Source organism: Oncorhynchus kisutch, linkage group LG12, assembly GCF_002021735.2.
Source record: "Oncorhynchus kisutch isolate 150728-3 linkage group LG12, Okis_V2, whole genome shotgun sequence".
Lineage (NCBI taxonomy): Eukaryota > Metazoa > Chordata > Actinopteri > Salmoniformes > Salmonidae > Oncorhynchus > Oncorhynchus kisutch.
In genome coordinates, this window is record NC_034185.2 from 6,617,527 (window position 1) to 6,629,181 (window position 11,655).

The 11,655-nt window shown below is 48.0% G+C and overlaps 1 protein-coding gene across 7 annotated transcripts in view; it reads right to left on the reverse strand.

Annotated features, from left to right (window-relative positions):
• Window positions 1-271: 271 nt before the first annotated feature.
• The window catches only part of LOC109879158 (zinc finger protein 395), a 15,583-nt gene continuing 4,199 nt past the window's right edge, over window positions 272-11,655 (reverse strand). For 3 of the 7 annotated variants that reach the window (XM_031836787.1, XM_031836788.1, XM_031836784.1), the window contains 6 exons: window positions 11,057-11,301; window positions 9,699-9,799; window positions 8,959-9,379; window positions 8,557-8,664; window positions 4,304-4,425; window positions 272-3,339 (listed from right to left, as the gene is read on the reverse strand). In XM_031836787.1, the coding sequence (XP_031692647.1) occupies window positions 3,228-3,339; window positions 4,304-4,425; window positions 8,557-8,664; window positions 8,959-9,379; window positions 9,699-9,799; window positions 11,057-11,301 (1,109 nt within the window). In that variant the 3' untranslated portion in view covers window positions 272-3,227. The remainder of the gene's footprint in view (window positions 3,340-4,303; window positions 4,426-8,556; window positions 8,665-8,958; window positions 9,380-9,698; window positions 9,800-11,056; window positions 11,302-11,655) is intronic. The other 4 variants (XM_031836789.1, XM_031836785.1, XR_004211847.1 and 1 more) reach the window with 3 other exon arrangements.

Sequence of the window (11,655 nt, forward strand, 5' to 3'; positions counted from 1 at the left end):
CTTATACAGACCATAACACTGTCTTATAGAGACAGGACAATAACACTGTCTTATACAGACCATAACACTGTATTATACAGACAGGACCATGACACTGTCTTATACAGACAGGACCATAACACTGTTCACCAAGACGGGGTAGAGTAAAATACTGTATGGAAGAAACTGACTCGATTCAAACCACAACGAGTCAAACCACAACGAGTCAAACCAAATGTAGCTTATTCGTCATTATCCTTGTAAATACATGTTTAAATAAAATGTGCCAAAACATGACATCAAACTCTTTATATAACAATAAAACACACAAAAATACAAAATAGTCCAAAAGATCTCATAGATAGCACATCACATTGAGGTATAGGTAGTCCATTGCTTCTGTAGACACCATGGGGAAGAATGACGTGTTGGAGGCCACGGGGAAGAATGACGTGTTGGAGGCCACGGGGAAGAATGACGTGTTGGAGGCCACGGGGAAGAATGACGTGTTGGAGGCCACGGGGAAGAATGACGTGTTGGAGGCCACGGGGAAGAATGACGTGTTGGAGGCCACGGGGAAGAATGACGTGTTGGAGGCCACGGGAAGAATGACGTGTTGGAGGCCACGGGGAAGAATGACGTGTTGGAGGAGGAGATTAAAGAAGAAGAGAGCTACAATACTGTGGAAGGTGAGGAGAGACATGTTCTCAGTGGGAGGTGAGGAGACATGTTCTCAGTGGGAGGTGAGGAGACATGTTCTCAGTGGGAGGTGAGGAGATATGTTCTCAGTGGGAGGTGAGGAGAGACATGTTCTCAGTGGGAGGTGAGGAGATATGTTCTCAGTGGGAGGTGAGGAGAGAGACATGTTCTCAGTGGGAGGTGAGGAGCGACATGTTCTCAGTGGGAGGTGAGGAGAGACGTGTTCTCAGTGGGAGGTGAGGAGAGACATGTTCTCAGTGGGAGGTGAGGAGACATGTTCTCAGTGGGAGGTGAGGAGAGACATGTTCTCAGTGGGAGGTGAGGAGACATGTTCTCAGTGGGAGGTGAGGAGAGACATGTTCTCAGTGGGAGGTGAGGAGACATGTTCTCAGTGGGAGGTGAGGAGAGACATGTTCTCAGTGGGAGGTGAGGAGACATGTTCTCAGTGGGAGGTGAGGAGAGACATGTTCTCAGTGGGAGGTGAGGAGACATGTTCTCAGTGGGAGGTGAGGAGACATGTTCTCAGTGGGAGGTGAGGAGAGACGTGTTCTCAGTGGGAGGTGAGGAGACATGTTCTCAGTGGGAGGTGAGGAGAGACGTGTTCTCAGTGGGAGGTGAGAAGACATGTTCTCAGTGGGAGGTGAGGAGAGACGTGTTCTCAGTGGGAGGTGAGGAGAGACATGTTCTCAGTGGGAGGTGAGGAGACATGTTCTCAGTGGGAGGTGAGGAGACATGTTCTCAGTGGGAGGTGAGGAGAGATGTGTATCCTGGGGCCAGATCTGTTTGTGCTGTATAGAAGAAGAAGTTGGAGAACATTTAATAAGGATGAAGCGCCTTGCTCAACCCGGGATGGAAACTAAACCAGCCCGCCAGATCGGGCTAGTACTTTTCAGATCGGGCTAGTACTTTTCAGATCGGGCTAGTACTTTTCAAATCGGGCTAGTACTTTTCAGATCGGGCTAGTAGAAAATGTGCCACACTAGCCCGTCAGGACGGTCTAAAGTTTGTCCTTAGAAATATCGCATGGCACAGACTTTTGAGCCGATTGTTACCCAGGGTTACAAGCCAGTACCCCAAAAAGTTCAGTCCCTGTGTATAACTAACTCCTACGGTCGTTGTCATGCCACACAGCACCAACAGGTCTGGGACCAGGCTAGGAAGGACGAACATTGTAGGCCTACCACGTCATAACATCAACTACTAGCTACTAACATCACACACACTGACTCACTGCTCAGGTCAACGTTTACATTTAAAAAAAATACACAAATCACTTTATTCCTTGAGGGGGGAAAAAACAAGGTAGAAAAAAACAGGAATTTGTTGTTCTTGATGGCTAACAGGCCCTGGTTGTGATCGTGACCTCTCTTTGTTGTTCTTGATGGCTAACAGGCCCTGGTTGTGATCGTGACCTCTCTTTGTTGTTCTTGATGGCTAACAGGCCCTGGTTGTGATTGTGACCTCTCTTTGTTGTTCTTGATGGCTAACAGGCCCTGGTTGTGATCGTGACCTCTCTTTGGTGTTCTTGATGGCTAACAGGCCCTGGTTGTGATCGTGACCTCTCTTTGTTGTTCTTGATGGCTAACAGGCCCTGGTTGTGATCGTGACCTCTCTTTGTTGTTCTTGATGGCTAACAGGCCCTGGTTGTGATTGTGACCTCTCTTTGTTGTTCTTGATGGCTAACAGGCCCTGGTTGTGATCGTGACCTCTCTTTGTTGTTCTTGATGGCTAACAGGCCCTGGTTGTGATCGTGACCTCTCTTTGTTGTTCTTGATGGCTAACAGGCCCTGGTTGTGATTGTGACCTCTCTTTGTTGTTCTTGATGGCTAACAGGCCCTGGTTGTGATTGTGACCTCTCTTTGTTGTTCTTGATGGCTAACAGGCCCTGGTTGTGATTGTGACCTCTCTTTGTTGTTCTTGATGGCTAACAGGCCCTGGTTGTGATCGTGACCTCTCTTTGTTGTTCTTGATGGCTAACAGGCCCTGGTTGTGATCAAGGCCTCTCTTTGTTGTTCTTGATGGCTAACAGGCCCTGGTTGTGATCGTGACCTCTCTTTGTTGTTCTTGATGGCTAACAGGCCCTGGTTGTGATCGTGACCTCTCTTTGTTATTCTTGATGGCTAACAGGCCCTGGTTGTGATTGTGACCTCTCTTTGTTGTTCTTGATGGCTAACAGGCCCTGGTTGTGATTGTGACCTCTCTTTGTTGTTCTTGATGGCTAACAGGCCCTGGTTGTGATTGTGACCTCTCTTTGTTGTTCTTGATGGCTAACAGGCCCTGGTTGTGATTGTGACCTCTCTTTGTTGTTCTTGATGGCTAACAGGCCCTGGTTGTGATCGTGACCTCTCTTTGTTGTTCTTGATGGCTAACAGGCCCTGGTTGTGATTGTGACCTCTCTTTGTTGTTCTTGATGGCTAACAGGCCCTGGTTGTGATCGTGACCTCTCTTTGTTGTTCTTGATGGCTAACAGGCCCTGGTTGTGATTGTGACCTCTCTTTTTTTTCTCCCAAGTCTCTCTTTTTTTCATCATCCGTAGTTCGCGCATTTGTTTAGTCTGTGAAGCGCTGGCAGGCTTTCTTCCAGCGGCAGGCCGTGCACCACTGCTCTTTGTGCTCCACTCCGTAAACCTTACGACACTTCTTAGCCTCCCCTCGTCCCTTCCTACAGGGATGAAACACAAGAAACGTTTCAGCCCCCCCTCTCATCCCTTCCTACAGGGATGATACACAAGAAACGTTTCAGCCCCCCCTCTCGTCCCTTCCTACAGGGATGAAATAGTTGAGACAGGGGGGAGAGGAGAGATAGTTGAGACAGAGGGGAGAGGAGAGATAGTTGAGACAGAGGGGAGAGGAGAGATAGTTGAGACAGGGGGGAGAAGAGAGATAGTTGAGACAGAGAGGAGAGAGAGAAGAGAGGGGAGGCTAAATGGTGCTTAACTAAAGAAGAGTAGCGAGGAGAAGACAAGAGAGAGGGGAGAGAGAAGAGAGGGGAGGCTAAATGGTGCTTAACTAAAGAAGAGTAGCGAGGAGAAGACAAGAGAGAGGGGAGAGAGAAGAGAGGGGAGGCTAAATGGTGCTTAACTAAAGAAGAGTAGCGAGGAGAAGACAAGAGAGAGGAGAGAGGAGAGAAGAGAGGGGAGACTAAATGGTGCTTAACTAAAGAAGAGTAGCGAGGAGAAAACAAGAGAGAAGAGAGAGGAGAGAAGAGAGGGGAGACTAAATGGTGCTTAACTAAAGAAGAGTAGCGAGGAGAAAACAAGAGAGAGGAGAGAGAGAGAAGAGAGGGGAGGCTAGATGGTGCTTAACTAAAGAAGAGTAGCGAGGAGAAAACAAGAGAGAGGAGAGAGAGAGAAGAGAGGGGAGGCTAGATGGTGCTTAACTAAAGAAGAGTAGCGAGGAGAAAACAAGAGAGAGGAGAGAGAAAGAAGAGAGGGGAGGCTAGATGGTGCTTAACTAAAGAAGAGTAGCGAGGAGAAAACAAGAGAGAGGAGAGAGAGAGAAGAGAGGGGAGGCTAGATGGTGCTTAACTAAAGAAGAGTAGCGAGGAGAAGACAAGAGAGAGGAGAGAGAGAGAGGAGAGAGGAGAGAGGAGAGAGGAGAGAGGAGAGAGGGTACACGGTGACTACCTGAAGGAGCATTGAGAGCGTGACGGAGAGGCTGCTCTCATGGTGGTTAGCCTGTTGGTGGCGCTGTTCTGTTGAAGCCACTGTTCTCCCACACTCACAGACCTGCAGCGACCCCTCACCACCTGTAGGGGGCAAAAGATAGGAAGCAGGGGGAGGGGAGAAGAGGAGGGAGGGGGAATGCTTATTTTTAGATAAGTATGGCATCTCTTGTAATAAGAAATCATTAAATAGTCACAATTAATATCACATCCAGCTGTTGTCCTACTGGTGCTCTGCTGGAGATAGGTATCAGGAGATAGATATCAGGAGATAGGTACCAGGGGATAGATATCAGGAGATAGGTATCAGGGGATAGATATCAGGAGATAGGTATCAGGAGATTTTTATTTATTTATTTATTTTTTATTTTACCTTTATTTAACCAGGTAGGCAAGTTGAGAACAAGTTCTCATTTACAATTGCGACCTGGCCAAGATAAAGCAAAGCAGTTCGACAGATAAAACGACACAGAGTTACACATGGAGTAAAAACAAACATACAGTCAATAATGCAGTATAAACAAGTCTATATACAATGTGAGGTGAGAAGGGAGGTAAAGGCAAAAAAGGCCATGATGGCAAAGTAAATACAATATAGCAAGTAAAATACTGGAATGGTAGTTTTGCAATGGAAGAATGTGCAAAGTAGAAATAAAAAATAATGGGGTGCAAAGGAGCAAAATAAATAAATAAATTAAAATTAAATACAGTTGGGAAAGAGGTAGTTGTTTGGGCTAAATTATAGGTGGGCTATGTACAGGTGCAGTAATCTGTGAGCTGCTCTGACAGTTGGTGCTTAAAGCTAGTGAGGGAGATAAGTGTTTCCAGTTTCAGAGATTTTTGTAGTTCGTTCCAGTCATTGGCAGCAGAGAACTGGAAGGAGAGGCGGCCAAAGAAAGAATTGGTTTTGGGGGTGACTAGAGAGATATACCTGCTGGAGCGTGTGCTACAGGTGGGAGATGCTATGGTGACCAGCGAGCTGAGATAAGGGGGGACTTTACCTAGCAGGGTCTTGTAGATGACATGGAGCCAGTGGGTTTGGCGACGAGTATGAAGCGAGGGCCAGCCAACGAGAGTGTACAGGTCGCAATGGTGGGTAGTATATGGGGCTTTGGTGATAAAACGGATTGCACTGTGATAGACTGCATCCAATTTGTTGAGTAGGGTATTGGAGGCTATTTTGTAAATGACATCGCCAAAGTCGAGGATTGGTAGGATGGTCAGTTTTACAAGGGTATGTTTGGCAGCATGAGTGAAGGATGCTTTGTTGCGAAATAGGAAGCCAATTCTAGATTTAACTTTGGATTGGAGATGTTTGATATGGGTCTGGAAGGAGAGTTTACAGTCTAACCAGACACCTAAGTATTTGTAGTTGTCCACGTATTCTAAGTCAGAGCCGTCCAGAGTAGTGATGTTGGACAGGCGGGTAGGTGCAGGTAGCGATCGGTTGAAGAGCATGCATTTAGTTTTACTTGTATTTAAGAGCAATTGGAGGCCACGGAAGGAGAGTTGTATGGCATTGAAGCTTGCCTGGAGGGTTGTTAACACAGTGTCCAAAGAAGGGCCGGAAGTATACAGAATGGTGTCGTCTGCGTAGAGGTGGATCAGGGACTCACCAGCAGCAAGAGCGACCTCATTGATGTATACAGAGAAGAGAGTCGGTCCAAGAATTGAACCCTGTGGCACCCCCATAGAGACTGCCAGAGGTCCGGACAGCAGACCCTCCGATTTGACACACTGAACTCTATCAGAGAAGTAGTTGGTGAACCAGGCGAGGCAATCATTTGAGAAACCAAGGCTGTCGAGTCTGCCGATGAGGATATGGTGATTGACAGAGTCGAAAGCCTTGGCCAGATCAATGAATACGGCTGCACAGTAATGTTTCTTATCGATGGCGGTTAAGATATCGTTTAAGACCTTGAGCGTGGCTGAGGTGCACCCATGACCAGCTCTGAAACCGGATTGCATAGCAGAGAAGGTATGGTGAGATTCGAAATGGTCGGTAATCTGTTTGTTGACTTGGCTTTCGAAGACCTTAGAAAGGCACGGTAGGATAGATATAGGTCTGTAGCAGTTTGGGTCAAGAGTGTCCCCCCCTTTGAAGAGGGGGATGACCGCAGCTGCTTTCCAATCTTTGGGAATCTCAGACGACACGAAAGAGAGGTTGAACAGGCTAGTAATAGGGGTGGCAACAATTTCGGCAGATAATTTTAGGAAGAAAGGGTCCAGATTGTCTAGCCCGGCTGATTTGTAGGGGTCCAGATTTTGCAGCTCTTTCAGAACATCAGCTGAATAGATTTGGGAGAAGGAGAAATGGGGAAGGCTTGGGCGAGTTGCTGTTGGGGGTGCAGTGCTGTTGTCCGGGGTAGGAGTAGCCAGGTGGAAAGCATGGCCAGCCGTAGAAAAATGCTTATTGAAATTCTCAATTATGGTGGATTTATCAGTGGTGACAGTGTTTCCTATCTTCAGTGCAGTGGGCAGCTGGGAGGAGGTGTTCTTATTCTCCATGGACTTTACAGTGTCCCAGAACTTTTTTGAGTTAGTGTTGCAGGAAGCAAATTTCTGCTTGAAAAAGCTAGCCTTGGCTTTTCTAACTGCCTGTGTATAATGATTTCTAGCTTCCCTGAACAGCTGCATATCACGGGGGCTGTTCGATGCTAATGCAGAACGCCATAGGATGTTTTTGTGTTGGTTAAGGGCAGTCAGGTCTGGGGAGAACCAAGGGCTATATCTGTTCCTGGTTCTAAATTCTTAAATGGGGCATGTTTATTTAAGATGGTTAGGAAGGCATTTTTAAAAAATATCCAGGCATCCTCTACTGACGGGATGAGATCAATATCCTTCCAGGATACCCCGGCCAGGTCGATTAGAAAGGCCTGCTCGCAGAAGTGTTTCAGGGAGCGTTTTACAGTGATGAGTGGAGGTCGTTTGACCGCTGACCCATTACGGATGCAGGCAATGAGGCAGTGATCGCTGAGATCTTGGTTGAAGACAGCAGAGGTGTATTTAGAGGGGAAGTTGGTTAGGATGATATCTATGAGGGTGCCCGTGTTTAAGGTTTTGGGGAGGTACCTGGTAGGTTCATTGATTATTTGTGTGAGATTGAGGGCATCAAGTTTAGATTGTAGGATGGCTGGGGTGTTAAGCATGTTCCAGTTTAGGTCGCCTAGCAGCACGAACTCTGAAGATAGATGGGGGGCAATCAGTTCACATATGGTGTCCAGAGCACAGCTGGGGGCAGAGGGTGGTCTATAGCAGGCGGCAACGGTGAGAGACTTGTTTTTAGAGAGGTGGATTTTTAAAAGTAGAAGTTCGAATTGTTTGGGTACAGACCTGGATAGTAGGACAGAACTCTGCAGGCTATCTTTGCAGTAGATTGCAACACCGCCCCCTTTGGCAGTTCTATCTTGTCTGAAAATGTTGTAGTTAGATATCAGATAGATAGATAGATAGATAGATATCAGGAGATAGGTATCAGGAGATAGGTATCAGGAGATATGTATCAGGAGATAGGTATCATGGGATAGATATCAGGAGATAGGTATCAGGAGATAGATATCAGGAGATAGGTATCAGGAGATAGGTATCAGGAGATATGTATCAGGAGATAGGTATCATGGGATAGATATCAGGAGATAGGTATCATGGGATAGATATCAGGAGATAGGTATCAGGGGATAGATATCAGGAGATAGATATCAGGAGATAGGTATCAGGAGATAGGTATCAGGAGATATGTATCAGGAGATAGGTATCATGGGATAGATATCAGGAGATAGGTATCATGGGATAGATATCAGGAGATAGGTATCAGGGGATAGATATCAGGAGATAGATATCAGGAGATAGGTATCAGGAGAAAGATATCAGGAGATAGATATCAGGAACAGATATCAGGAGATAGATACCCACCCATATTCCCGTTCTGGAAAGACCTGGAAGGAACGACTGGGGGTGAGGCTAACGAGGAGGAGGAAAGAGCAGACGTACCTGGGAGTTGTGGTAACTGGGGTTGAGGCTAACGAGGAGGAGGAGAGAGCAGACATACCTGAGAGTTGTGGTGACTGGGGTTGAGGCTAACGAGGAGGAGGAGAGAGCAGACATACCTGAGAGTTGTGATGACTGGGGTTGAGGCTAACGAGGAGGAGGAGAGCAGACGTACCTGAGAGTTGTGGTGACTGGGGTTGAGGCTAACGAAGAGGAGAGCAGACGTACCTGAGAGTTGTGGTGACTGTGCTGGTTAGAGACGGTGAGAGGGGGAGGGGTCCAACAACAGGGGGCGGAGTTGTGACAGGACACCGTCACCTGGAGGGGAGTGCAGGCCTATGCAGAGAGGAAGACAACATCACACCAGACGTCTCTCAAACTCCCTCACATTTCTTTCACAGCCATTCTAGTCAAAACTTCACCCCTTTTCAAGATGCCTTGCTGTAGTTTCTAAACCCATAATAATAGACTTCAACAAGGCAACATCACTGCCTTAAAAGACAAGTTATTTCAAATGTAAAAAAATGTAAAATACGAAACAGAGAAGTACTGAAACTCTGCAGGCCAGGGTCGACCCAGAGGTGCCAATTGTTACTGTGTGGAATATTCCGGTTTAATAAATCAACCTACCTGATACGGGTGGTCTGTCTGCCAAAAGGAACTGGGGGCAGACTGGCTGAGAGGGCTGGGCTGGTCTGGAGCTGACCCTGGGGTTGACCTTGGGCCTGAGCTGGGCCTGGAGCTGCCTGACCCTGGAGCTGACCCTGGGGTTGACCTTGGGCCTGAGCTGGGCCTGGAGCTGCCTGACCCTGGAGCTGACCCTGGGGTTGACCCTGGGCCTGAGCTGGGCCTGGAGCTGCCTGACCCTGAGGGTGAGGACGAGGTAGAGGAGGGGATCTGGAGACAGGAACCTGGACCAGGGTCTGGAGGGGAGCCACAGGATGCCCATGGGACGTGAGAGGACAAGGCCGGGACGTGGGCTGGTGGAACTTTGCAGGAGAACTTAGTGTAGTAGAAATCCTCCTCTCTGTGGGACTGCTCCGATCCGCTGCTGTGTGTGTGTGTGTAGGGTTGTGGTGTGTGTTCGTGCGTGCATAAGTGTGTGTGTAGGGTTGTGGTGTGTGTTTGTGTGTTCGTGCGTGCATACGTGTGTGTGTGTGTAGGGTTGTGGTGTGTGTTTGTGTGTTCGTGCGTGCATACGTGTGTGTGTGTGTGTGTGTGTAGGGTTGTGGTGTGTGTTTGTGTGTTCGTGCGTGCATACGTGCGTGTGTATGAATTTTGGAAGGGATAGACAAAGGAGAGAGAGTAAGTTAACAATGTAAAAAAATGTCCAGAGTTAATACCGGCTGCTGTCTGAGAAGAGATCTCACCCCAGGTGCATCACACGGACATGTCTCTTCATACCAACTGAAGACGTGAGCACCTTGCCACAGCTGGGCCACAGACACCTGTACGCTCCTCTGAAAGAACTCTGTGATCAGAGAAAGAGAGAGAGAGAGAGAAAGAGAGATGTATGTATGTAAATATCCAAAGTAAGCGTTTGGCAATATGTACATTGTTACATCATGCCAATAAAGCAAATTGTATTGAATTGAAAAAGTTGAGAGAGAGAGGAGAGAGAGAGAGAGAGAGAGAGAGAGAGAGAGAGAGAGAGAGAGAGAGAGAGAGAGAGAGAGAGAGAGAGAGAGAGAGAGAGAGAGAGAGAGAGAGAGAGAGAGAGAGAGAGAGAGAGAGAGAGAGAGAGAGAGAGAGAGAGAGAGAGAGAGAGAGAGAGAGAGAGAGAGTGTGTGTGGCTGGCTGGCTGGCTGGCTGGCTGGCTGGCTGGCTGGCTGGCTGGCTGGCTGGCTGGCTGGCTGGCTGGCTGGCTGGCTGGCTGGCTGGCTGGCTGGCTGGCTGGCTGGCTGGCTGGCTGGCTGGCTGGCTGGCTGGCTGGCTGGCTGGCTGGCTGGCTGGCTGGCTGGCTGGCTGGCTGGCTGGCTGGCTGGCTGGCTGGCTGGCTGGCTGGCTGGCTGGCTGGCTGGCTGGCTGGCTGGCTGGCTGGCTGGCTGGCTGGCTGGCTGGCTGGCTGGCTGGCTGGCTGGCTGGCTGCTGGCTGGCTGGCTGGCTGGCTGGCTGGCTGGCTGGCTGCTGCTGGCTGGCTGGCTGGCTGGCTGGCTGGCTGGCTGGCTGGCTGGCTGGCTGGCTGACTGGCTGGCTGACTGACTGACTGACTGACTGACTGACTGACTGACTGACTGACTGACTGACTGACTGACTGACTGAGCACAGATGAGATGATGACTTTAAGGAATGAAAAATTATAAAGTCCTCAAATAAAAACAAAGTAATATTACACAGATAACATATTATTTCATAGTAATGTCCTGTTTTTGTATTGATGTCTACCCAATGTGGGCAGTGACTATGGAATATTTGACATGTTTTGGCAACTGAATGTTTAGTATTTTTGGCTTTGGAATTTCCAATTAAAAAGTTTATTACAATTATTTTAATGTCACTATTTCATAATGCATGTAATGTAAAAAATATAATAAATCGAAAACCAAATATTGTGATTATTTTTTAATAACCAAACCAAAACCGAACCAGTCCCAAAAAGCACTAAAATAGAGATTGAAAATGAACGGAAGGAGAAGTGACAGTTTTTAAAACACCAGACTTACACAACGATTCTTCAACTCCTTCTTTCTCTCTCTAATGCCATGGCAACAGTCTCCTCCCCCCTCACCTTTGACCTCTTGGCTACATTTAGCTCCACACCCTGCTCCAGCTCCGTGTGCAGTCCTTCGTCGGGGCTGCTGTCCATCTCGATGACGGACAGGGACAGGGCGGGACTAACGTTGTCGTGGTCCCAGCTCCAGTAGCCACTGCTGCCGCTGTCAGACAGATCCCCACCCCCACACTCCATGTCTCCGCCCCCACACTCCATGTCTCCGCCCCCACACTCCATGTCTCCGCCCCCTGATGATGAACCTAGAGGGACACAACATGGTGGTCAGTATAGTTACTAGTCACTATATAACCATGTTAGAGACAGCATGGTGGTCAGTATAGTCACTATATAACCATGTTAGAGACAGCATGGTGGTCAGTATAGTCACTATATAACCATGTTAGAGACAGCATGGTGGTCAGTATAGTCACTATATAACCATGTTAGAGAGACAGCATGGTGGTCAGTATAGTCACTATATAACCATGTTAGAGAGACAGCATGGTGGTCAGTATAGTCACTATATAACCATGTTAGAGACACAGCATGGTGGTCAGTATAGTCACTATATAACCATGTTAGAGACAACATGGTGGTCAGTATAGTCACTATAT